At 45.9% G+C, this 27,015-nt stretch overlaps 1 protein-coding gene across 3 annotated transcripts in view; it reads left to right on the top strand.

Moving 5' to 3' along the window:
• EIF2B3 (eukaryotic translation initiation factor 2B subunit gamma) overlaps positions 1-20,850 on the top strand; it is a 143,110-nt gene extending 122,260 nt beyond the window's left edge. For all 3 annotated transcript variants that reach the window (XM_058552232.1, XM_058552233.1, XM_058552231.1), the window contains exons 11-12: positions 11,855-11,958; positions 20,687-20,850. In XM_058552232.1, the coding sequence (XP_058408215.1) occupies positions 11,855-11,958; positions 20,687-20,739 (157 nt within the window). In that variant the 3' untranslated portion in view covers positions 20,740-20,850. The remainder of the gene's footprint in view (positions 1-11,854; positions 11,959-20,686) is intronic.
• The last annotated feature ends 6,165 nt before the right edge of the window (positions 20,851-27,015 follow it).

The following is a 27,015-nucleotide window of genomic DNA, read 5'->3' as shown; positions in this document are numbered from 1 at the left end:
AACACTAGTTGAGAAGAGATGCTAACAGTTGGCTCTCTCAGACAGAACGAGCTGGCTCCAGCACACACTCATGATAGAGACCTGTCCCACGTATTTCGCTCATTCAGCAAACACTTAAGGACCCACTCTATGCTGAAGACTGTGCTCGGCAACTGAAGACATAAAACTACATAAGGCTCGCTCTCTTCCCTCAAGGAACTCATAGGCTATCTGCAATAAGAGGTTTTTTTTTGGTGAGGGAGATTGGCCATGAGCTAACATCCGTTACCAATCTTCCTCTTTTTGCTGAGGAAGATTGGCCCTGAGCTAACATCCATGCCCATCTTCCTCTATTTTGTATGTGGGATGCCACCACAGCATGGCTTGATGAGCGGTGTGTAGGTCCACACCCGGGATCCGAACCTGCGAACCTCAGGCCGCCAAAGTGGAGCGTGTGAACTTAGCCACTACACCACCGGGCCGGCCCTGCAATAAGAGTTAGAAGTACTGTAGTAGGAATCTGTATGGTCACAAAGGAGGAAAGGGTCAAGAAGGACTTAATTAAGGAAATGACTCTTGAACTGTATCTTAAAAAATTAGTAGAGCCAGCCAGGCTGGAGAAAGGAATGTTCTAGATACATCAAGAGTGTGAAGTGTGAGAGAGTATATTTTATTCCAGAAACATCTCCTCATTTTGATCTTAGCCCAAATTTCACCACTTAAGAGGAGGTGACTACCCTATCAGGAGTAATCTGTCCTAATACTTTCCATTATATCAGCCTGGTTTAATTTCCTTCATAGCATTATCACTGTCTGGCCGTATCCTGTTTACCTGTCTCTCACAAGTAAAATGTTAGTTTGAGAATGTAAGTACCTTATCTTGCTGTTTTACTGACATATCTTGATGGCCTACAGGAACTCAATAAATATTTGTTATATGAAAGAATGGTAAACAATTTATAATGACCACAGTATAGAATTCAAAGAGAAATGGATATGACAGGAAACAAGGCTGTACAGATGGACAAGGGCTGGATCATAGCCTATCCCCTGAGGAGTTTAATAGGTAATGGTAATTTAAGAGTTTAAAGCAAAGGAATAACAATTAAATTTGCATTTTATGAAGATCACTTTGGCTACAGCATGGCGGATGATCTGAAGAGGGTAAACAGGAAGGCAGGGAGACTACTGAAATAATCCTGGTAGAACAGAAGAGGTCCTACACTGAGGCAATAGCAGTGGAGATGAAGAGGAGAAATAATAAGATGATAAAAACTATAAAACATGGTGACTGCCTGGATATGTGAGGTGAAAGAGAGAAATTAAGGAAAACTTCCAGATTTCTTGCTTGGGCAATAAAGTTTCTGGTGTGCTGTTCACTAAGATAGAAATCAGTAGAGGAGGAGCAAGATTTGCAGAGTGGGAGGGAGGGAAATGATGAGTTCCAATTGGGACAAGTTGAGTTCATGGCAGGCAGCCTTGATATGCAGGACTTGATGTGCGGGACTGGAGCTTAGGAAAGAAGCCTGTGCTTGAGGTACAGATTTGAGAGTGGTCAGCATGAGAGTAGGTGAGATCACGCAGGGAGGGTATGTGACGTGAAAAGAAAAGAAACCAAGACAAAAATTTGGGGAACATCAGCAATTTTAGACATAAGAAAAGGAATTGAAGGAGACTGACAAGGAATGAGCAAGGAAGGGATATAAGGGGTAGGCGAGAAGACAGTTGGTAGGTGAAGCCCAGGTTTCTAGCTGAGGAAACAGAGTACATGGTGGTGTACTCACTGAGATGAGGAAGAGTGAGGGAGGAGCAGATTTGTGGGGAAACAAGGCCTGTGTAGGGCATATGAGGTTGGAAATACCTGTAGGACATCCAGGTGTGTGGAGGTATCTGGTAGCCAGTTTGTGATTAGAGGTTAGGAGAAGAAGTCAGACCCAGAGATCTCTTCCTGACTCATTATAGTGTTCTCTAACTTATTTTCCTGTTTCCATTTTTCTTTTTCTTCCAAATCCACCCTTCCACCACTGCTCCTATGGATTAGAGGATGAGCTTTGGAGTCAGACTGCTAGACTGAATCTTGGGTCTGTCACTTACTAGTAACTTAGGGAATTGGCTTTACCTCTTTGTGCCTGATTTTCTCACTGTAAAATGGGGTAAAAACTGAACTACCTTATAGGTTTATTGGGAGTACTAAATGAGTTAAGAGACATAAAGCACTTAGGACAGTGCTTGGCACATAGAATATTAGCTGTTATTTTATTATCATCATCGTCATTGTCATCATCATCCTTACATTATCTTATTTCACAGAGGTGGCATATTACCAGCATTGTCTTCCTAATGAATATCTCTGATCATATCCCTGTTCTGTTAAAAAACTTTTGAAGCCTCTCCATTACCTTTATTTTTTTTTATTTTTTATTTATTTATTTTTTTCCCCCCAAATCCCCAGCAGATAGTTGTATGACATAGCTGCACATCCCCCTAGTTGCTGTATGTGGGACGCGGCCTCAGCATGCCCTCAGAAGCGGTGCGTCGGTGCGCACCCGGGATCCGAACCCAGGCCGCCAGCAGCGGAGCGCACGCACTTAACCGCTAAGCCGTGGGGCCGGCCCTCTCCATTACCTTTAAATTTTATTTATTTATTTTTTTCCCCCAAAGCCCCAGTAGATAGTTGTATGTCATAGCTGCACATCCTTCTAGTTGCTGTACGTGGGACGCGGCCTCAGCATGGCCAGACAAGCGGTGCGTCGGTGTGTGCCCGGGATCCGAACCCGGGCCGCCAGCAGCAGAGCGCGCACACTTAACCGCTAAGCCATGGGGCCGCCCCTCTCCATTACCTTTAGAATAAAGTTTGAACTGCAAGGTGTCTCATGATCTAGCTCCAACACTACGTCTTGGAATGTTAGAATGAGATGAGACCTTAGAAGTCATCCAGCTCAACTCCTGCATTTTTACAGATGAATAAATTGTGGCATTCCAGACTTTTTTCTCATTGCATGCCTGCTACTACACATCCCATTCCAGATTCCTGCGTGAGACTGACATCACCATTCTCTTGAAAACCAGAACTACACTATCCATTTGATGACCTGTTTCCAGAGTAGCTCATGAGGCTTTGTAATTTCCACTCTCTGTCTCATCTTGCCTCAGACCTTCTGCCATCACTTTCCCATTAGCTCTAATTAGCAACCTCTTCCTCCCCTCCTGTGGGTGGACAGACAAGGGAGCAGTTCTCTAGCACCTTTTTAAAGTCCAGTGTTAGAGTCCTGAATTGACATGAAGATACTTGGTGAGAAAACCTAAGACACTCCAGCTTGCTTATGTGAGAGAAGAAGTTTATAGAAAAGGCCTGGCATAATATCCCAGAGTCAGTTGCTGTTTTGGAGGAGGTATAAGCTTGACTGGTGTAGTAAGATTTCTATCTGGGGAAACAGTAAAAGTTTAGATGGTGGCAGCTGCTATTTTTCCAACTAAAAAAGTTGAGTAAAGTTATAAGCAGCTCACATGGATGGGGCTAATGACTAGGAAGGCCATTAGAGATTTCCCAACCCTGCAAATTAACTCCTGGTGATAAGATCAGACATCCTGCATCCCATATGAACTTTTTCCCATTATTTTCAGGTCATTTAGTTTTAATTATTAACGGTAAATTTGGGAAAGGTAATTAAGTTGCAGTCATGTGAGACTTGATTACCCTGCTGCTCTTACATCTTGACTGAGTGGCAGAGCAGGAGCATGAATTTGTCCAGAAGGGAGTTTCTCCTATTCTTAGTTTGTCTCTGGCAGCACTGGTGAGCTGCTGAGGCTTTCTGGACAGTGGCTTGGATACCTGCCTCAGGTCCTCAGGGCTTGAGGGATGCTAATAGGACCACCTTGGGGAAGGTGTAGGCAGGACTGTGCAAAGAAGGCTCCTGCCTGTCTTGCGCATTTTCTACCACTTCCAATTTATATGACAGCTGATGCTCAGCAATCCAAAGTCTAGTGAAAACTTCATTGTCGAAGCTTCCGTGTCAGTCCTGTGTCCTGTATCTTTGGCCCTCTAGTCCTGAGCAGCATCTCTTGCATTTCCTCCTAGTCCAAGATGAATGACCCAAGCAGCAGTCTAGGGTAGCAGCTTCACAGGCAGGCCAGGGAGCCAGGTTTTCACCTAGATTTTCCGTGCTTTCTGCAGGCAGCAAATGCAGCCCTCAGAGCCAAATGAGATGTTACTATTTCTCATTATTACCCTGAGTGTCCTCTTCACCTACACTCACCTGACTGCCCTGCCCACTGGGCCCTTACTTTTCCATTCCTCTTTATTCCTGACATCCACTCTGCCTAAATTGCCTCACTCTAAAGATCTTTACCTGTAGAAATCTTACCTGTCTTTCAAGGTCCAATACATATTCCAACACCTCCACGCAGCCTTCTTGAATTGCTCTAGCCAGAAATTATTTCCCACACCTCTCTGTTCCCTGTGCACCCATAACACTTTGTTTTGCTCATGTGGCACTCACTGCATCTTACTTTTTTCCTCAACTAGACTATAAATTCCTTGAATACAGAAATACCTCTCACATGTCTTTGTATCCCTTGACTCCTAATACTGTACTTTTTATATACTAGGCACCTTTAAATATTTACTGAATGAGGGCTGGCCCTGTGGCTTAGTGGTTAAGTGCGCGCACTCCACTACTGGCGGCCCAGGTTCGGATCCCGGGTGCGCACCGACGCACCGCTTCTCTGACCATGCTGAGGCCGTGTCCCACATACAGCAACTAGAATGATGTGCAACTATGACATACAACTATCTACTGGGGCTTTGGGGAAAAAAAAAAGGAGGAGGATTGGCAATAGATGTTAGCTCAGAGCTGGTCTTCCTCAGCAAAAAGAGGAGGATTAGCATGGATGTTAGCTCAGGGCTGACCTTCCTCATAAATAAATAAATAAATAAATAAATAAATAAATAAATAAAATTTACTGAATGAAAAATAAAGAGCCCTGATTTAATCCCCCCTACTGTAATTAACTGAGTATCTGTCAAGAGAGCCCTGTCTACTTCTGGAAAAAAATCATGGATTGAGTACTTCACTCCTTGAAACTCATCAAAATGAAAACAAACAAACAAAACCAGAAAAAGAAGCTTCATCTATAATAAAACTAGATAACTGCCACATACCCATACACAGCCTGAAGAATTTCTGCCAGACACAATGAAATTTAGATGAAACCCAAAGAGAATACCAAGATTCAACTAGCATAAGAATTACGGGCATGGGTGAACCAAAGCAGAAATGGCGGGCCGACCCCATGGCTTAGCGGTTAAGTGCACGCGCTCCGCTAGTGGCAGCCCGGGTTCAGATCCTGGGCACACACCGACGCACCGCTTCTCCAGCCATGCTGAGGCCGCATCCCACATACAGCAACTAGAAGGATGTGCAACTGTGACATACAACTATCTACTGGGGCTTTGGGGGAAAAAAAAAAAAGGAGGAGGATTGGCAATAGATGTTAGCTCAGAGCCGGTCTTCCTCAGCAAAAAAAAAAGAGGAAGATTAGCATGGATGTTAGCTCAGGGCTGATCTTCCTCACCAAAAAAAAGAAACAAAGCAGAAATGGCAAACACCCCTTTTGCAAAATCTCAAGGTACATAGAACTGAAAGAAAAAACCATCAAGGCACATACATAGAAGGGAGAAAATCAGGCTGGCTCAGACTTTTCCATGACAACATTTAAGGCCAGAAGACAGTGAAACAACATTTAGAAAATTTGGAGAGAAAATGATTGTAACCTGAGAATCCTATAGCTAGTCAAGTTATGGTTGAACTATAAAATCATCAGAAATACTCCAGAGCTCAGGAGATGTGTCACCCATGAACTGTCTGGAAAACTCTATTTGAAGACATAGCCAAGTAAGAAATGAAACAAAATATTGACAAATGGGTAGGTTGAGTATAAAAGTGAACTCCCTTAAACAAAATTGTCTGTGGTAATTACAGTTGCAAAAAGAGCATAATTGTTAAAAGAATTCTGTGCATGTTTTTTCAGTCACACTTTTGAAAACACCAAATTATGAAGCCTTGGGAAGATCCCCTTGACTTAAGGGGCTCTTTAAGACTTTTGGTTCACGACCTACCTTTGAACCATTTATGCTAAATCCATCTTCTTAGATGGAGAATACTATAGCTTAATTCTTTAAGGTTGTTACAGCTTTACTTTGATTCCTCCCAACCCTTCTTTTTCTTAGCCTCTCTGCTTAGGGAATTTAAGGACTTAAACTTCTTAGGAGGGAGGTATTTCTCATCACTAAACTTTTTTTTTTTTTTTTTTTGCTGAGGAAGACTGGCCCTGGGCTAACATCCCTGCCCACCTTCCTCCACTTTATGTGGGACGCCGCCACAGCGTGGCCTGACAAGCAGTGCATCGGTGCGCACCCGGGATCCGAACCCGGGCTGCCAGCAGCAGAGAGGCCGGCCCCCGCCACTAAACTTTTATATGGTGAAGGGAGGCACATAGAACTAAAAGGAGGACATTTTCATCTTATTCACTGGAGCCAGTACATTTTAATCTAGAGGACCCAAGAGCAAGAGTGACCATGGGGCCAGCCCAGTGGCGTAGTGGTTAAGTTCACGCGCTCCACTTCAGTGGCCCGGGGTTCACAGGTTCAGATCCTGGGCGCGGACCGATGCACTGCTTGTCAAGCCATGCTGTGGCAGCATCCCATATAAAGTGGAGGAAAATGGGGACGGATGTTAGCCCAGGGCCAGTCTTCCTCAGCAAAAAGAGGAAGATGGGCACGGATGTTAGCCCAGGGCCCATCTTCCTCAGCAAAAAAAAAGAGGAGGATTGGCAATGGATATTAGTTCAGGGCTAGTCTTCCTCACAAAAAAAAAAAAAAAGAGTGACCAGAGACAGGAAGAGGTAAGGTATTTCTCCAAGTATTATATCTCATTATGTGAATTAACCTGGATAAATCTCACAAATATGATGTTGAAGGGGGAAAAAAGTAGAAAGATACATTGAGAATGATAGCATTTCTATAAAATTTTAAAACATGCAAAACAATACTATATATTGCCTGCTAATATATGTAGTAAAAATGCTTAAAAGACAATAAACACCAGAGTCAAATAGTGGTTACCTCTGGTGGGAGAAGGAGGGAAATGTGATCAAAGAGAGGTGCACAGCAGGTTGTACTGTTTGTTTCTTGAGCTGTTTGGTGGGCACACAGGTGTTCTTTATATTTTCTAGACTTTTTTCCATGCCTGAAATATTTCATTAAAAATAATACATGGTTCTTCATCTAGAGTGACACCTGGACCAAGACCCCTTGGACTAAAGTTAGGAGGCTCTGGCACGTGGAGAGAGATGGGTGACTTAGCCATAATCTTTGGGCTGAAGTAATGAGTTGGCCTAAAGCAGACCATAGTCACATGCCTAGAAAAGCTACATGTTTCTCCAGTTCCATACTTTTTTCTTCCCCTAAACTTATGAGTATGTTTAGAAAGCCTGCCAACTAATCCCCAGAGAAGAACCTGCCTGTCCTCAGAGTTACTGAGAAGTTTCATGGCTCTTTGCCAAATACTGCTCAGTCAACAGCTGAGGCAGAAGCCCATGACACAAAAGAGAGACCCTTAGTACTGTGTAGGCTTGGGCACATTGCTTAACCTCTATGAGCCTCGGTTTTCTCTGTGAAAATTAGAATAAATACCACCAGCCTTGCAGGTTTGCTAACAGGAAATTAAGTTATATAATGAATATAAAGTGCTGGGTGTAATGACTGAGAGGTATTAGACATTAGACTTATGTGAGTTCCTTTTCCTCCTGAAATAAACTGGAAAAAGTCCTAACTAAAGCCAGAAGAGGAACGAGAATTTGGAGGCACTCTTGCTTCCCAGGTTAGGGCTTCTTCATCATGTGGTATGCCACGACATGGTATGGAGCAGTGTGCCTGGCCAAGCAGTGATCTTACTGTAGACCTCATGGCCTCCTCTGCACTGAAGAAACCCATTAGGGTTTTTAGGGTAATTTCTCAAGACCTGCAGCTTTGCTTAAAATTTGATCCTACCAGGGCCAGCCTGGTGGTGCAAGCGGTTAAGTGTGCGCGCTCCGCTGCGGGGGCCCAGGGTTCCAGGGCCCGGATCCCGGGCGTGTACCCACACACTGCTTGTCAGGCCATGCTGTGGCGGCGTCCCATATGAAGTAGAGGAAGATGGGCATGGATGTTAGCTCAGGGTCAGTCTTCCTCAGCAAAAAAAAGGATGATTGGCATCAGATGTTAGCTCGGGGCTGATCTTCTTCACACACACACAAAAAAAATTGATCCTACCAAGGAGAAATGAGGACCAAAGACCCCATTAATCTTAGTCATCTCTGAGCAGCTTCTTCGAGAACACAGCTTGGCATTAGCACAGCTCCTTAGTACCAAGCTGAGAGTTAAAACTAGGACGCAAAACTAGTTCTGGCACTGGTGCCACTTCTTTTCTTGAGCTATATGGAAGTCATCTCCTGTCCTGCCTTAGGCACTGAGCAAAAAACACAGAGTCAGTACTGTGGATTGGCAACCTGGAGAGGGCTTGTTTGACATAGTAGTATCTCTCCTTTCCTCTAGCCTGAGCAAACACACACACTTCCAGTAAAATCCTTAATGTTGGAGTTTCTTTCTGACAGGGAGAAAATTATATTGGCTTGAAATTTTTCCAGAGTACCTCAGCCTTGCTAATGGAGGTGACTTGTGACTACAGCAGTGATACTGGGGAACAGTTGAAGAAACAAGTGGTAGAAAAGAGCTTCACACTCACTAAGCATTTTGTCAGGTGTTCATCTCAAAGCCTTCCACAGATCCACTGACCAGGAGCCTCACGAGAGCCCCTAGCTTCCCATCATTCAACCTACTTTTTCCCTATCACGTCTGCAGACTCTACAGTGTGTCTCAGAGGGAGTTATACAGAAACTAGATGAGACAAGCAATATGAGAGGTTGCTGAAGACCACACTCAGACCTGCTAAACATAAGGAGAACCAAGGCTATCCATTGCTGTGGAAATCTGACCTCAGTCATTCCCGCTTCTTCCTTCTAGAAATGGTTCCCATTTATATCCCAGATTCCAAAATAGCCATTTTAGTAGTCTCTAATTATGGCTGCTTGAGTTCCTGTTGGCCATTTCTTCTCTGCTGACTGTGTTTACCCCTTGCCTAGCTCCAGAGCATGCATTGTCAGGCTCTTAAACTAATGAACAGGAAGCTCCCCCTATTCCCACCTTGGAAAAAGAAATGAGACTTTTCAGTGGCAAACTAGTAACCAGTTGTAAGCCAGCTCTGTCCCAGGAGCCTCTGCATCTGAGGCTTTCAATACATTCTTATTACTCTTTTTGGGGGAATTTTCCCCAATGAGCAGGAATCATCCTAACTGCTGACTGGACAGCTCTGCCTAAGGCAGAGGGCAAGCTAGAAAGTTCTGGAAGGTCCCTTAATGCCCACCCACTGAGTGAATCCAGAGTTTGAGCCAAAAAACAAACTAATACTGTCTCTGCCATCTCTAGCCCACACCACAGAGGTGCTGTGGCTTTGGGCTTTTACTGCTCTCCAACTGGCTTTAGCCTTCTAGAAGAATAGACATAAAGGAGACTCTGGAATGCCATAAAGTGCTAGAATTCCTTTTTTGCATTTCACTAAAGTTTTGGCATTTGGGAAGAATCTTTTTTAATGGCTTGTGCATTGATAGTTTCAGTCCTTGGAATGTCCTCTTCCCCATCCCCCATCCCTCCTAGATTGCTTGAGGACTCTTCTTTAGTTAGTGTTTTGTTTTATTTTGTTTAAATGGATGCTCACACACTTCCTGCTCACCTCATTCTTCCCTCCAGCTGCTCACTTCTGACTCTAGAGGACTGAATATTCCCTTGTTAGGACAGAGCTCCTGGGCAAGCCCTATGGCTTAGCGGTTAAGTGCGCGCGCTCCGCTACTGGTGGCCCGGGTTCGGATCCCGGGCGCGCACCGATGCACCACTTGTCCGGCCATGCTGAGGCGGCATCCCACATACAGCAACTAAAAGGATGTGCCACTATGACATACAACTATCTACTGGGGGGCTTTGGGGAGAAAAAGGGGAAAAAAAGGAGGAAGATTGGCAATAGATGTTAGCTCAGGGCTGGTCTTCCTCACAAAAATAAATAAATAAATAAAAAGGACAGAGCTCCTTCCCATAGAGCCATCTCAGCTCAGAAAAGCAACTCAGCAATTCCATGTTTTCTCCAATCCTTTTTCCCCTTAATTGCTTTGTATGGCATTATGTTTAAATGTATAGATTCTGGAGTCAGGCAGACTTAGATTTGAATCTGCTACTTCGCAGTTGTGTGGTTTTGGGAAAATGGTTTAACTTCTCTTAATCTGTTACCTCATCTGCAAAATGTGGTTGTCATTTTTACTGCATCAGAGGTAAAAATGACACTCCCAGAATCATCTAGAAAGTTGTTTTTTCTAATTACATACATAAGGCCCCCATCCCAGACTTACCACAAAGATTGATGGGAGCTAGGACATTGAGTGTGTTTTTGTTTGTTAGTTTTCACACTGCCCGGGTGATTTTTCCGATGAAGTGGCTAGATTTGTAAGCCGCTCCTGTAATGTACATAGAGTTTTTAGGACAGTACCTGGCATAGAGTAGGTATTCAATAAATGCTAGTGAAAATTTTCTCTTTTTTTCTTTTTTTTTTTTTGTGAGGAAGATCAGCCCTGAGCTAACATCTATTGCCAATCCTCCTCCTTTTTTTTTTTCCCCCTTTTCTCCCCAAAGTCCCAGTAGATAGTTGTACATCATAGTTGCACATCTCTCTAGTTGCTGTACGTGGGACGTGGCCTCAGCATGGCCAGACAAGCGGTGCGTCGGTGCGCGCCTGGGATCCGAACCCGGGCCGCCAGTAGCGGAGCGCGCGCACTTAACCGCTAAGCCATGGGGCCGCCCCGCTAGTGAAAATTTTCAAAAGGACCTCTTCTTCCCACCCACCAGTCTTCAGGAACCAGGAAGATGTTCTTTAAACACATTCAAATGCTAAGAGCCAGTGGTGCTGCTCTTGAGAGTGTGGCTTTAGGGTCTGGAGTAGTCTTTTATGTGGCATGGAACTGGTTTTAAAAAGATCCTTTTTGGGCCTAGCCTGATGGCATAGTGGTTAAGTTCACATGCTCCGCTTCAGCGGCCCAGGGTTCACAGGTTCTGATCCCAGGCGCAGACCTACACGCCACTCATCAAGCCATGCTGTGGCGAGGTCCCACATACAAAAAATAGAGGAAGGCTGGCACAGATTTTAGCTTGGCGACAATCTGCCTCAATCAAAAAGAGGAAGATTGGTAACAGATGTTAGCTCAGGGCCAGTCTTCCTCACCAAAAAAACAAAAAGGAAAATCCTTTTTTTCCCTAAATGAGTATGGTTCTGATTGACCAGAGTCTGTAGTGAGAACTGTGGGGCACCCATTGTTTCCATAGCTGATCTCCTAGGAAGATTCATGGAATCTGAGCCTCAAATGAGATTTGGTATATGTTCCCAGATGAGAGGCAAGAGTGATGAGTACCAGCATCAGTTTCCACCCCCGACCAAAGGAGGAGAGATTGAATGGAATTTAGACCTCTAGGTCTAGGATGCCTAAAGAACTGAAGTCAGAATGTCTGCTCTTTTCAGGTTCTGGGAGAAGATAATTATGAGTATATCGCAACTCTGGACTTCTCTAAAGCTGGGTCCGCCCTTGGCCCAGTTGAGCCATTGTGTCTTCTACTGATGACTTGAGGCATGTAGCCATTAACCAGGACTGACCAGCTATACTTAGCCTAAGGAGGAGCCCCCAACCCGTGAGGATGGTGACGAGAGCGTAGGCACTCCCTAACTTGACTGTTGTGTTGCAGAAGCAACATCCAGGGCAGCGTCATCTGCAACAACGCTGTGATCGAGAAGGGAGCAGACATCAAGTACTGCCTAGTTGGAAGTGGCCAGAGGATTGAAGCCAAAGGTAAACTAGAACCTAAATTACAATCACGGATGCCATTTTTTACCTATCACAGTAGCACAGATAATGCTCAGTGCTGGTGAGGACTGGGGAACAAGCACATGCATACACTGCAGGTGAGAACATAAATTGATAAAGCCATCTTTGGAGGGGGATTGACATTTTCAGATTTTTTAACTTTGATTTAACAGTTCCAATTTTAAGAATTTATATTACAGGTAAGCTCATATATGTATGCAGCCTTACTATCAAAAAAATTTTAAACATACTAAAAAGATCTAATGGCTCAGATTGACACCAATACTTTACGATGGCTCTTGAACATGAGAGAGAAGGGCCAGTAATCCAACAAAGGCTCTGGAACTAGCTCTGGCCTCCTGAAGTCCTTGAGCACCTCGTCTGACCTCATATTTAAGGGAGATAGTCCCACAGATTCCTGGCCTGGAAGAAGGTTACCAGCTTCTTCAGAAGCCATTCACTCAGCCCTTCTCAGCCGCTTAGAGGGGATGCTATGTTAGCTCGCTCTGCTCTGTAGCCTGCAGAAAGACTGCATAGTACTTGAAAGACATATAAACACCAGGGTCTCCCTGCTGGGCTGGCAAATTTGAATGGTCTATAATTTGGCTTAATATTTTTAACCAAAAAGTAGACAAAGCTCAAGATCAGTAAGAATGGCTAATTCCTTTTGAGAATATTCCTATACCTAAAACAGAGTGGGGCAGGGGACTTACTGAAGGAATTAACCCCACCAATTCTGAATTGGTAGAAGCCACCAATCATTTTCTTTCTCCCCAGCAAACAGAGGCCGTCTTCAGTTTTTTTCTCCTTCCCTTTTTTAAAGTCATATATCTCCTTTTTGAGCTTTAGAATCAAACAGACTTCGGTTCATATCTCAGCAACTTACTGGATGTGCACCAGGTTAAATTTTTTTTTTTTTTTTTTTTTTTTTTTGTGAGGAGATCAGCCCTGTGCTAACATCCGCCAATCCTCCTCTTTTTTTGCTGAGGAAGACGGCCCTGGGCTAACATCTGTGCCTATCTTCCTCCACTTTATATGGGACGCCGCCACAGCATGGCTTACCAAGCAGTGCGTCGGTGCGCGCCCGGGATCCGAACCAGCGAACCCCGGGCCGCCGCAGCGGAGCGCGCGCACTTAACCGCTTGCGCCACCGGGCCGGCCCCGCACCAGGTTAAATTTTTAATCTCTAGGCTTCAGATTTTCGAAACTAGAAAAATTGAAACAATAATACCTGTCTTGGAGTACTATTGTGAGAGTTAAATATGATTAAATGTTATGAGGGGTACCCACAACATCTGGAGCTTGGAGCTTACCAAGGGACTTAGATCTCCATACACACCATGCTGTTGTACCTCTCCATGCCTTTGCACATGCCCTCTCTCCTTCTGGAATTCCTCTCTTGAAGACTCTGCCTAGTGTTTCTCCTCTGTAGAACCTTCCCTGACTCTTCCCATGACTCCCCACAGCCAAACTGAGCATTCCTCCTTCTTCTGCACCCCTGAACTTTGTCAACACCTTTATTAAAGTATGTTCACAAGTTGCAATTATCCATGAAGCTGCCTTCCCTCCTAGACTGAGAGCCTCAAGGCCAAGGACTGACTGATTCCTTATGTATCCCTAGCTCTCAGAAGAAGTCCTGGTTTATAGTAAATGCTGGGGGCAGCGGGTGTTGAAGGAATGAATTTTGGATCCAAAAGCATACTTTTGGAGATTTCAGGACAGAAAATTAGGATTCCAAGAAAGGCATCTGTGAGGTGGTTGCAATTTTCATGAGATCTCTCCTTGCTTTTTTTTCCTAAACTTAAGCTGATAGAAGAACTGCATGCAACACTGATAAATGAATGAACTGGGGGTGATGTGGCCTTGGTCTAAAACTATCCTTCACCCTTATTTCTCCACTGGAGACTGCATGCAACTCTCCTCACTGCCTTCTCACATTTCAAGTACTTTCTTCCTCTACATATGAGAAGTGTCATTTCTGAGAGGCCTTTCCTAGGTGTCACTAATTAACCAATAAGATTCTTTCTTATAAGCATCATAAACTAACTCTGGCTGATTTAAGCTGATAAGGAATTCATTGGAAAGATAGCAGGTAGCTCACAGCTCTACATTGGCTGCAGAATTTAGCTTAGAAAATGGGCTGCAGACAAGATTTACACCCAAACCATTCTGGTGAGGACACTACTGCCATCCTCACTAAACACTGGATATTACAACTTGCACTGCTGCTCCAGCCACCCAGCAATCCCAAAGTAGATTCTCTCTGGTTTCCACTTGTTTGTATCACTAGTTCCCAAGGTTTGAGGTGGCTATATCTGATAGATCAAGCCTGGGTCATATGCCCATGCCCTAGCTGCAAGGAAGGCTAGCATTTTTATCTGGCATTTTTTAGTTCAATTAGTTGCAGACAGATTCTACTCAGTGTCTCACCAGAGAACCTTTGCGTGAGAGTGTTGGTCAGCACTATTGGTACTTTCTGCTGGGATCACATGCAAGCTGGGGGTATAAGCCTAGGTGAGAGGGCTGGAACACCAGCTTAAACTTCACATGGGAAGCATGGATGGCACTGCCCTCCTGGAATGCCCTTGGCTTACAGCTGTTGTTTATAGCTTTAAAATGTTCTTGCATACACTGTCTCATAAAAGCCCTCTGAGAGAGAGATTCATTATTGACCCATTTGGTGAAATGGAAACCGAGACTTTGAAAAGTTGAAATTTACCCAAGGTACATAGCTAGTAGATGACAAAACTGGGTCTTCAGCCTGAATTATTGTCAAACGGCCTCCAAAAAAGACCAGAGGAAAAAGCCACTCCTGGTTTGCCCAGTAGAATTTGAGCAGTGATACCACTTTTTTCCCTTTAGTCCAGCTTTCCCAGACCAATAGGAAAAATATATTTGGCCTCCATACCTTGGCTCTTTCTGATCCTCAGGAACCTCAGGTCTTAGCTCTTTCTCCTGATTAACATACCAGTTTACCCAAACCTACCCTTGGATTGCAAAGAAACTTGTTTCTTGAGCAGCTGGGACCTGCAGTAGTTTCTTTAAAATGCGGTTCAGAACCCCCAGCCTTTTCTCTGACTCTATGGAAGGCCTTGGAAGGGGTCCCTGGAGTTTCAAAAACAGCTGCTCAGCTGGTCTGTGGAGCTGCCTTCTTATCCTGTCTCTCCTGTCTCCTCATTGCATTTCTCTGTCCTTCTTTGTTCTCTTCTGTTTGGGTTCGTGGCCCCACACAGTATTTCTTCCACCTCCTTCCTGCCTCTTTGTCTTTATAAATTATCTCCTATTCAGCAAAAAGCAGGAGAGTCCTCCAGTGCTCTTCTTTCAGTCCCTCTTAGGGCCAGGAGCTGCTTCCTTTTGTTGTTTTTAAAAGGCTTTAGACTCCATAGGCATATTTGAATGAGTGAACTCCATTTGCTACCATCCTAGAGGGTCCCTCCTTTCTTGTGTGCTGGAACCTGGAACCTCACTGTTGCTGCTTCTGCTTCTCCCCATTTCCAACAAAATAACGGCGCTCCTTCCTTTTACTTTATGAGGACCCGTTTTCACTCTACGTGCAGAAGGCATGAATGACAACTGAATGCCAGGTATTGAGGGTTTGAGGCATGGCATCTCCCATCAGGGAGCACAGGACTGGGCTAGGCAAGCCCCTAGGATGTCATGGGCTTTGACATCTTCTGGGCTTTCTGTCTCTAACATTATGTGCCCACTTTTTATCACAGAGACTCCTTAATGGTCCTCCTAAAGGAGAGGTGGTCAAGGGAAGTGATCTGGACTCTAAACTGGAGAACCCCAACACGTCCTGCTCTCTATCCTCTATGCTAGAGGGACCGATGCATCCAGCACAGTAGTCAGTGCCTTCCTGCCACAGATACTCCTGGCCAGTCGCCTGCTCTCACTGTCACTTTTCTTTGAGGCTGAGCCATATGGAGAAAGCAAATTCCTAGCTATCAGTGCAGCACTCAAAACCTGTTACTGTGAATGACCCAGACAAACACCAGCAACTCAGGTCCTTACCAGCAAAGAGCTCAGCAGATGGCAAAGTCCCCAGTCAATCTTCCTCACATGGAGGGATTTCAGGAAAACACATTCATCCTCAGAAGTAATGCTGTCCCCTCTCCAAATTCTAATTATTTGCATACCAGAGTCACCACATCCATTGCAGTCTTCTGCCCCGCAAAATGTGACTCTCATAACCCAATGTGGGCCTCTCTGCCCTCTTCCAGCACTTCCAGGAGAACAAGCCACTTTCTGCAACTCTGGCTTTTCTCACCCCACCCCAGCATGCTCAGTTAGTGAGATTATCTCCAGCAAAAATCCTGGCAGCCAAGTCTGACTCCTGCTCAAGCCAATAGAAAGGCCACAGCCAACCAAGTCAAAACCTGGGGGACTCTAATTGGACACTTCATCTGAATCTCTTCTTATTGTCAATGAGAGAACTTGGATCTCTTCCCTGTGACCACAATGATCATTCATTTGGCCATGAAGGTAGAGCTGACAGATACACAGATCAAGTCCTGGCTAGCAGGAATCGTTCCCAGCTTCCCAGCAGTGCAGCTTTTCATATCTGACTTGTCATTCCCTTTTATCCCATTGGTTTTTCCCCAACTTACTGTCCTCCCTTGTACTCTCCCCTTTAGAATCTTTCCCAACCTGATTCCAGCCCAGAACTTTTCCAGTGTGTTGATTGGAGCCTGCTTCCAACTCTGGCCAAGCAGAACTAGTACTGCTTGTGGCTCCTCTCCAGGCTTCCTCCACCTTACTGAATCTCCATGAAAATACATCTACCCACAAAACACCAGATATAGTCTCTCTCCCCTGAATCCTGGTGAGCAAGCCTTCTCCCACCCCTAGACCAAGAACAGACCAGAGGGAAGAGGGGAGAGGAGGGAGGGCAGGCCAGAGAATGCTCAGGTATTTATTTAGAGCCTGGCAGAGCAGAAGAAAAGCATTGTCTGCCCCAGTCCAGCACCTCATTCACCCCTCTGGTCTGGAGCACTGAGGTCTAAGAAGACTATTAATTGGAACGGGGACTGTTGTCAGAACAGCCCACTGTCCCTGGAAACTAGGAGGAGACTGGATGGAAAAAGAGCAAATATCAGAATCTGGATGTGAGATAATGAGGCTAACTCATGGCTGGAGAGGGATGAAGGGCAAAGAGGAGCTTTTGGAGGTGCCCTGGGAAGCTAGCCGGAGAAGCATTTCTTTTGTTCTTTTCTGGTCAGTCTTATCTCAAGGGTGGAGCTTGATTGACGGTCACACTCCAGAACCAGCCCCAGCTCTAGGGAATTTAGCAGCCTGAGCACTATCTGGGCCTCCTTCCCTTCCTCTCACTGAAGGAAGCAGGTGGCTATGAAGTATAAAAAGGAGCACTTCTTAGGGCAGAGTACACAGGGCAGACCCAGCCTCATTCTGTAACTTCTGGTTAATACTTATCCAAGCACTATGCTGGGTTCTTTACGTCAGTTATCTTATTGAATCCCCACAACTTTGTGAGGAAACTAAATCCCAAAGTCTTGAAATATTTTGCTCCAAGTCAAATTAGAATTCAAGTCTTTATGACTCAGAATCTCTTTCCTTTCCTGCACTGTCTCCTTTTCTTCCTCCCTTTCCTATCCTTTTCTTCTCACATGTGATTGCTTCTGTCCAATATGGTGCCATAACAGCAAACTTGTGAAAGGCCTAGACCTAGGTTTCTCTTCCTACTGCAGAAAGTTAGAGAAATAGGCCTGGATCCCTTGCTGTAATGCACCAGATGTGTCACTTATATTCTCTTTGACAAGGAGATTGGAGGCCTTCTCTTCTATACACGCTTCTTTTCCTACATATGTACTCCCAAAACACATACACGTTCAACAAACAGTTGCTGCCTACTATATTCTAGGCTCTGATTGGCTAGGGGTGTAAAGATAAATAACACTTTCTTCTTGCTGTCCAGCTGCTCAGTCTATTATAGAGAGACAGACGAGTAAAGAAGTAAGTACAGTCAAGTTTCACAGGTATTATGGTAGAAGACTGTCAGGGTTAATTAAGGACATAAAAGAGACATTGGTCAGTTCTTGGCACAAGGATCAGGAACACCATCTTAAAGGAAGGAGTTAAAGCTAAGTCCTGAAATTTTTGCCTATTTTCCAAATATACAAAAGGGAAGAACCTCTCAAGCAAAGGGAAACCAGGTAAAAAGCACCTGAAGGCCAAAATCAATCCGATGTGTTGGAAACTGCAAATCATTTGGAAAATCTAGAATATAGGGTACAAGGGAGATACCAAGAAACAAAGCTGGAAAAGTGGGTAGAACAGAAGACATGTCTGAAATCTCAAGGTCTCCAAAGCTTCAGTTGGAAACCCCCCTTCTACTGGCAGAGCAGAAGGAGGCTCCAGGCTATGGGCACTATGAACAGACCCGAACATCTCTCACTGTCCAACTTGGTCGCATCATCAAAGATCTTTATTTTGCTGCACCAAAGCCTTGTGAGGCTGAAGTAGAGCCTCAGGAAAGCCGAAGTTTCTGCCTCACCTATCAGGGACACACTCAAGCCCCCAAGTGTGGCAAGAAAGGCATTGGACCTTTATAGACCATGGGAAGCTGGCCCAGATAGAATCCATTTTCAGCCAGCTGGTTAGCCTTTTCTGTCTGAACCAGCAGAAGAAAAGAAAACTTGCCTATCTCCCCCATACCTCCAGGCAGGAAGGAGAGAGCATGCCCCTGGTTCCCCCTATCCCTTACAGACCACTGATTCACTGCCTCCTTTCTGTAGCTCTTATTCCCTGAAAGCAAACTCTCTTCTCACATTTCCCCCCATGATTGGTCAACTTCCAGGGCACTCCCCTAAATATATTGAGGGTTCACAGTCTTCCTCTTCCCTCCCTCTCTTTTTTCAAACATCTTGGACAACTTAAACATATCCATCAATGAACCATCTGACCCCTCAGCTTCAAAATTCCCCAAATTTCTCTACTCTACCAACTTTCACCTCCTTTCAACTTTAGCTCTCCACTTATATAACCATATCCTATCCTTGTCATTACCCAAAACCTCTGACATCTTTCATGTGCCAGTAACTGTGCTAGACACTGGGGTATGATCATAAATACACTGCCCCTGCACTCGAGATTCTTAGAGTGAAGTAGAGGAGAATGATATAATGATGTAGCGATAGAGATAGGTATTAGGTAGTGTTTTCACAAAGCAGAAAATGGACAATTCAGAAGGGAAGGCATCACATAGTGGAGGTGCTGGAGTAGGGCATTTAGGGTAAGAGAGAGATGGGGAGGGAAAGAAAGGCATTCTAGGCAGAGGGAACAGCATGCGCTGAGGTCTAGAGCTATAAAATAGCCTGGCTTATAGGTATAAATGGAGAATGGTGAAGATGAAACTGGAGAGGTATGCAAGGGTCAGGTCATGGAGTCCAAACCCAGGCCTTATGGGTTTGGACTTTACAAAAATAATAATAGCCACTATTTATCGAGCACTCAATGATTTTTTAATTCATTGACTCCTCACAACCCTGGTGGTATTAATAGGTGGTATTATTTCCATATTACATATGAGGGATCTCTCTTTCTCCTTTAGATATCTCTATTTATTCTTTTAGTTTCATTTCTTCTCACTCTTTTTCCCCCGTTCCCTATCCTCTAGCCCTATCACAATATTCCGTGTTCTCCTTTCTTACGTCTGTATGTCTTTGCTCATGTTGTTCTAACAGCCTAGAATGCCTTCCCTTTGATTTACTGCCTGAAAAAACTCTATTCATCCTTTTTTTTTTTTTTAATTTTATTTATTTATTTATTTCTCCCCAAAGCCCCAGTGGATAGTTGTATGTCATAGCTGCACATCCTTCTAGTTGCTGTATGTGGGACGCGGCCTCAGCATGGCCGGAGAAGTGGTGCGTCGGTGCGCGCCAGGGATCCCAACCCGGGCCGCCAGTAGCGGAGCACGCGCACTTAACCGCTAAGCCACGGGGCAGGCCCTCTATTGATCCTTTAAGACCCAGCTCCAGGGCCGGCCCCGTGGCTTAGCGGTTGGGTGCGCACGCACTCCGCTGCTGGCGGCCCAGGTTCGGATCCTGGGCGCACACCGACGCACCACTTCTCCGGCCATGCTGAGGCTGCGTCCTACATACAGCAACTAGAAGGATGTGCAGCTATGACATACAACTATCTACTGGGGCTTTGGGGGAAAAAATAAATAAATAAATAAATAAAAATTAAAAAAATTTTTTTTTATAAGGTTCCCCTTATGTGTGAAGTCTCCCTAAAGCCAGGCGTATAGAGAGTCAATCCCCTCCTATGTGGGAAGATGCTGTTTCTCCCATAGTTCCTTTGGCAAGTTGTATTCCCAAGAGCTTCTTAAGAGCAGAGTCACATAGCAGAGGAATAAATGTTTATCGACACAGAATTAGAAGTAATTGGGTTTGGGGCCGGCCCCGTGGCGTAGCGGTTAAGTGTGCGCGCTCCGCTGCTGGCGGCCCTAGGTCAGATCCCAGGCGCGCACCGGCGCCCCGCTTGTCAGGCCATGCTGTGACGTCGTCCCACATAAAGTGAAGGAGGATGGGCACGGATGTTACCCCAGGGCCGGTCTTCCTCAGCAAAAAAAGGAGGATTGGCATGGGTGTTAGCTCAGGGCTGATCTTCCTCAAAAAAAAAGAAGTAATTGGGTTTGAAATGAGATCTTTTGCTGCCAATTCTCAAACAACCTTTTCCTTTTCTTTTGTAGCCAAACGAGTGAATGAGGTGATCGTGGGGAATGACCAGCTCATGGAGATCTGAGTTCTGAGCAAGTCAGACTCCTTCCTCTTGGCCCCCAGAACTACAGATGTTGGCTGGCCCACCTGTTTGACTCTGTATTTATTTCCCAATAAAGAAGGGCTCCCAAAGGCATGCTGGAGATTTGTGGATTAGTCCCAAGCTCCACGTCAGGTGGGCTCCGGGGATACACGGTGTGTGTTCGTGAGTTGTGTGATAAAGACCATCTAGAGCAAGTGTGTGGAACAGGATAGGACACAATGGCCTAGCTGTTGTGTACCAAGGTTCTCACGCAGGGGCAGCAGCTGTCCGATGGTAAAGCTCCTAGGAAGGCTACTTTCTTACTGGCTGGCCTAGTCTAGTCTGTAAAAGCATCTCCCACCTGAGAGGACCTGAGAGTGCTTCAGTCCCTGACCCTAATCAGGCTTTCTAGTCCCATAAGCCTAGTTGCTGGCAGTGCCACCTCTGCACATGATACTCCCTCTGCAGTTGCCAATTCGGGCAGCCTGGCCCCTGAGCCTCAGCCCAGGATTTACTACCCTTCTCCCATTCCTGCCACACAGGTTCCCAGCCCTTGCCACCAGCCTCTCCGTCTACACCCTGCCATTCGCTCCCTATCCTCCTAGTCTCTAGCCATTTTCTCCAACTGAACTATTGTCCCTTGGAGACTCTTAAAGCAGGCAAGAGGTAGCCCCTGCCTAACCAGCAAGCCTATCCCCACAGGTTTTAGTGGAGGCAAGAGCAATAAAAGAAAGCTGTAGTCTGAGAAGCCAGTCCCCTTTTCACCTCCCCTTAGGAAAGTCTGTTCAACCTGGTAAGGAAGAGCCAGGAACCTATATCATGGTTTGAAATGCTTTCTGACTCTTCCCCAGCTGCACTCCTTTATATCCTAATTATACAGACTAATTGAGGAATGAGATTTCCATATTGCAGCCCTTCTGGAGTCCTATCCACATTCCCTTCACCACCCCCACTCCCAAACACATGTGCACTCTGCTTTTGCCTCTCCCTGCACTGCTTTTACAATCTGCAGGTGTTTGCTGGAAGATAAAAGTGGTTCCTGGGGTGAGATTTCACCTCCTAGAATTATCAAAGTAAAGGTTTCTCTTGATGTCCTCACTGTGGGTGGCAATAATTATAAAGAATGATTTGAAATACTGGTTTCTACATCGCTTCAAAAATCTGAAGGCTCTGGGCCGGTCCCGTGGCTTAGCGGTTAAGTGCGCGCGCTCCGCTGCTGGCGGCCCAGGTTCAGATCCCGGGCACGCACCGACGCACCACTTCTCCGGCCATGCTGAGGCCGCGTCCCACATACAGCAACTAGAAGGATGTGCAGCTATGACATACAACTATCTACTGGGGCTTTGGTGGAAAATAAATAAATAAATAAAAATTATTAAAAAAAAATTCTGAAGGCTCTGGGGCCGGCCCCGTGGCTTAGCGGTTTAGTGCGCGCGCGCTCCGCTGCTGGTGGCCCAGGTTCGGATCCCGGGTGCACACTGACGCACCGCTTCTCCAGCCATGCTGAGGCCGTCCCACATACAGCAACTAGAAGGATGTGCAACTATGACATACAACTATCTACTGGGACTTTGGGGGGGAAAAAAAAAGGAGGAGGATTAGCAATAGATGTTAGCTCAGAGCCAGTCTTCCTCAGCAAAAAGAGGAGGATTAGCACAGATGTTAGCTCAGGGCTGATCTTCCTCACACAAAAAAAAAAAATCTGAAGGCTCTAAAGTTCATTTGAGTAATCTTGCCTGATCCTAGTGTTCTTCTTGTTGAATTTGTGAAAGACTAGATGAGCATTCCTACCCTGAGGCTCTCCAACTCCACCAGCCTTCTTGGGAACTCTAGAGCTCAACATTCCTCCCACTGGTCAGAACAAGGTTCCTGAAAGTCTGCCCTAATCAGACAGGAGCTGAAATGGCCCAGGAGAAGTGGCTGAAACCAATAGGATTGAGGGGGAGGTAGGGATAAAGAGCTGTGGTGGAGGCCAAGATGGTCCCCTTTGGAACTGAAATTAAATTTGTGAGGCCCAGATGATGCTGGGGACAGTCTGGCCTGGATGGAAGAAGATCTACCCCCTGGAATGTTGTTTGGCTTTGGCCAAATTACTGCCTCTCCTCTGTCCCTGAGTTTCCCCATCTGCAAAATGGGAATGTTGGACTGAGTGAATTTTAAAGGCCCTTCCCTTGGGGGCCAGCCCTGTGGCGTAGCGGTAAAGTGCCCGTGCTCCGCTGCTGGTGGCCTGGGTTCAGATCCTGGGTGCGCACGCAGCACTGCTTATCAGGCCATGCTGCGGCAGCGTCCCATATAAAGTGGAGGAAGATAGGCACAGATGTTAGCCCAGGGCCAGTCTTCCTCAGCAAAAAAAAAAAAAAAAAAAGAGGATTGGCATGGATGTTAGCTCAGGGCTGATCTTCCTCATAAAAAATAAAAAATAGAGGCCCTTCCCATTCTCAGGTTTTGTCCCCTCTCTCAGACCCCTACTTCTCTGCCAAAAGGCAGGGACAGTTTTTGTTTCCTTTTGGCAGCAGCTACAGAGGTTTTGAGTATGTCTGAAATATAGTGAGCAACTGAATGTCCAGTGGCCAGCCACCTCTCCATGGGACAGAAGCCACAAGAGCCAGATAGGCAAAAGAGTTGACTGGATCTACCCTGCCTCTCCCAGTGATGCTCCATGAGGGAAGTGGAGGAAAGGAGGAAGGAGGCCTTCAAGGACTCTGGGGAGGTATTGAGAAACAGGGTTCTGGGAGCTTGCCAAGTCAGACAAAATTTGATGGCTACTACTCCAGGAACTCCCTCCCCCAGTAACACCTCATCTCTACCTGCTGGCAAGAGCTCCCTGAGCCTGTAAGGGGACTTACTGCCAAGATCGCCTTCTAAGCTTTTCCCAAGGCTAGAGGCCAAACTTCTTCCCAGTCCTTTAGCACATTACTCTTCAGATCCCAGTCCCATCCACAGTGGAGAGAGGGGAGAATTATCTTTAGTTGGAGCCCCAAGAGCAATCTCGGGGCCAGCACAGCCTACTTTAGAAGCTGTTTCTATTTCCAGAGAAGTGCAGAGGATATACTTTCTTTTTTTTTTTTTTTAATTTTATTTATTTATTTTTCTCCCCCAAAGCCCCAGTAGATAGTTGTATGTCATAGTTGCACATCCTTCTAGTTGCTGTATGTGGGACGCGGCCTCAGCATGGCCGGAGAAGCGGTGGGTCGGTGCGCGCCCGGGATCCGAACCCGGGCCGCCAGCAGCGGAGCGCGCGCACTTAACCACTAAGCCACGGAGCCGGCCCTGAGGGTATACTTTCTTTATCCATAGCCATCCTTACTCCTAAGGAGCTACATAAGCCACGCCTTTGTGCGCTGCTTTCTAAATAGTTAAATGTGTCTGAGGAAGGGGGAGAGGGATGTGGAAAGGACCACCCAAACAGAAGGTCTAGAGAGCTCAGCTCTGATGGAGCTGACAGGGAGGGAATGAGGCTGGGCGGGAGAACACATTCTACTGGAGGCCAGGATGACCTGTCCTCGGCCTGAGCTGTCTAGCACCACCCAGAAGGATTGCATCAGGGGCTTTTCTGTCATTGGCAAATGGGGAGATTCTGCGTTGATTCTTAGCCTCTCTCCTTCCCCCACCCTCAAGGCGAAAGGCACTTTTCTGATCTGTGGTTGCAGCCTCTGGCACTAGAGACTTGACAGTTGCCGTTGGCCTAAAGCTGCCTATAGGGATGGGGCGTACATTCCCAGGCTTGGCCCCTAAACGTAGTGGGTGGCAGTGGGGGGCTGCCAGGGCTCCTGCTTCCTTCCTCCACATCTCGGGGTCATTGACTCTGCCTGGCCCAGATAACAGAAGCCAGCCCAAAGCGTGGAAAGTGAGAAGCTTGAGGGAATGCCAGGGAAAGGTCTGCCTTGGCTCCTCTAGTGATTCCCACATAGAGCCTACCCTGAAGCCAGGCTGGTCATGTTCCCTAACACTCTGTGTGTGTGTGTGTGTGTGTGTGTGTGTTTCACCTCTGGTCTCATTTAATCCTTATGTCAATGTCAGAGATTATGTGACTTGTCCAAGATCTCATAGCCGGTAAGTGAAAGATGCAGACCTTGAACCATGTCATCTTCCCACCTCTCCCATCTAATGCCTCTCACTTCTAGAAACCTCCCTGAGTACACCAGCTCACAGTAGTTTCCCCTGTGGTCTCTGTGCTTCCCCTTAGGCTATGACTTGTAAAAAGCAGGTACCGCGCAACCCCACAGTTTAGCCAAGGGGGTAGACATGTAAGAGACCCTAAAGGCATATTTGTCTCCTGAATCAGTAATGAGATTTACTCCTTGGTGATAATGGGTTTAATTAAGTTGCTTTTCTCCTTTGGTATTCTTTGGAGAACTTCTCTGGTTTGTGCCCAAAACACAAACCTAGGTCCAGTGGAAATGACAGTGAACCAGGCTGTCCCATAGTAATGCAGGCTGCTTGTAGAGAGAAAAGAGGAGCCTCTACTCCTCCTCTGTTCCCTGGTGTCTGTGGCTTTAGCTCACCCTGGCTGAGGTCAGCTGTACTCAGGAAATCACTTTGCTGGGGAGAAGAAAGGTCATTTTGGAGCTTGGAGCAGCCAGAGAGCACGATGCCCTGGGTTGGAAATGTTGGAACTGCAGACCAATTTCTCCCACCCTGGTCTTTGGCCTACGTGGCAAGAAGTTTTCTCAGCAGGCAGGCCCTGCCCTGGAAGCGTCCACAGAAATGCTATATTTCACCACAGCTGTTAGCAATGGTGGGCCTACGTTGGAAGCACAGTCCCAAGGCCCAGGCAATTACAAATCGATTTCTCCATGGACTTTATGTCTTGCAGAGCCTGGTAAGAAGGAAGGAGATCTTAAGAGCTACTTACAGCAAATCTTCGCTACTTGCACTTCTGATGACACCCGTGCTGATTCCGAGCCATACCCATCTTTAGCTGTAGCCCCAAGAGCAATCTAGGGGCCCATACAGCCTAGTTTAGAGGCTATTTCTATTTCCAGAAAACTGCTGAGGGAATACTTTATCCTCAACAGGACCCACTCCTCTATGATGGGAAGAAACTGCTATGCACATATGCTGCTTTTAATGTGCAGTGACTACTTGGCCAACAGCATCATACATGTACTAGTGCCTCCACACGCATTTTGCTGGATGAATGGTGGATCAGTGGAAGTGGCAACCCTGTTAAGTGTTCATGCCCTCAGCCGAAAGATTCCCTTTCCCCAGGACAGAGGCTCTGGAGATGATGTTAATTGACAAAAGTTTTCAAAAAGCAGTTTGGCAATGTGTAGCAAGAGCCATAAAAATGTTCATACCTTTGACCCAACACCCCCACTCCTGGGAATCTGTCCTAAGAACATTCTTCAAATGATTGATACAAAGAATATGTAGTAACATGAAATGTTTATGACATAATGATAAACAAGTCTGGAAGAACTGACCAAGAAATTGGCCAGAGATGAGACTAGTTGTGTTAGAGCAATGAATTTATTGGAGATTCTTTTTCTCTTTTCCAAACTTTACATGTTAGGATATTGGTTTTACCCTCTTCTGCCACTCAGGGTCAATCAGTCAGGAACCTGGCAGAAACAGCACCTTCAGATGCAACAGTTAGTTGATGAAAGTTTAATAAAGGAACTATTCCCTGTTTCCAGTCCTTTCCACCCTGATTTCTGCAATTCTGAATGACTCACTCAACAATTACTGAGCACTACTTATTGTCTAGTGAGGGAGGTGGACTTTGAAGTACATAAATTGTGTCATAAATGCAATAATAAATATATAAATTGAGTGTTATAAGGAGGACAAAGAAAGAAGCAACTATCTGTCAGCAGGGAGCTGTGTATCAGGGAAGGCTTCCAAGAGAAGGTAATTGATTCATGGTCAGCTTTGAAGGTTGTCTGCCAAGACACAAGGGCCACAGCCTGCACAAAGGCAGAAACGCATGGAATAATGCGGTGCGTTTAGGAAATTACAGGCGGCTCTGCGGGCCGGAAGAAGCACGGGTTGGGTATGAAGGAACTATGGGAGAGAAGTCTTGAGTTAGGCCACCCAGGGCCTTGTGCTCTAAGTGGGCTTTGTGTTTTGGAGCCATCATCAGATTTGCGTTTTAGAGAGATGACTCTGGCCTCAGTGGAGAGAGTGGACTGAAGAGGGCAAGAATGGAGGCAGGGAAGAGTGAAAAGGAGAAGTCTTGGGGTCTTGGCTGGTCGGCCAGCGGATACCCTGTCTCAGCATTGGCCTGGCCTGACTTATACTTGGCCAGCGCCAAGCCTCTCCGGGATTTCCCTCCCT

Source organism: Diceros bicornis, chromosome 13 (genome assembly GCF_020826845.1).
Source record: "Diceros bicornis minor isolate mBicDic1 chromosome 13, mDicBic1.mat.cur, whole genome shotgun sequence".
Classification (NCBI taxonomy): Eukaryota; Metazoa; Chordata; class Mammalia; order Perissodactyla; family Rhinocerotidae; genus Diceros; species Diceros bicornis.
Note: the sequence above shows the minus strand (reverse complement) of the source record. Positions and strands in the feature narration are given on the sequence as shown.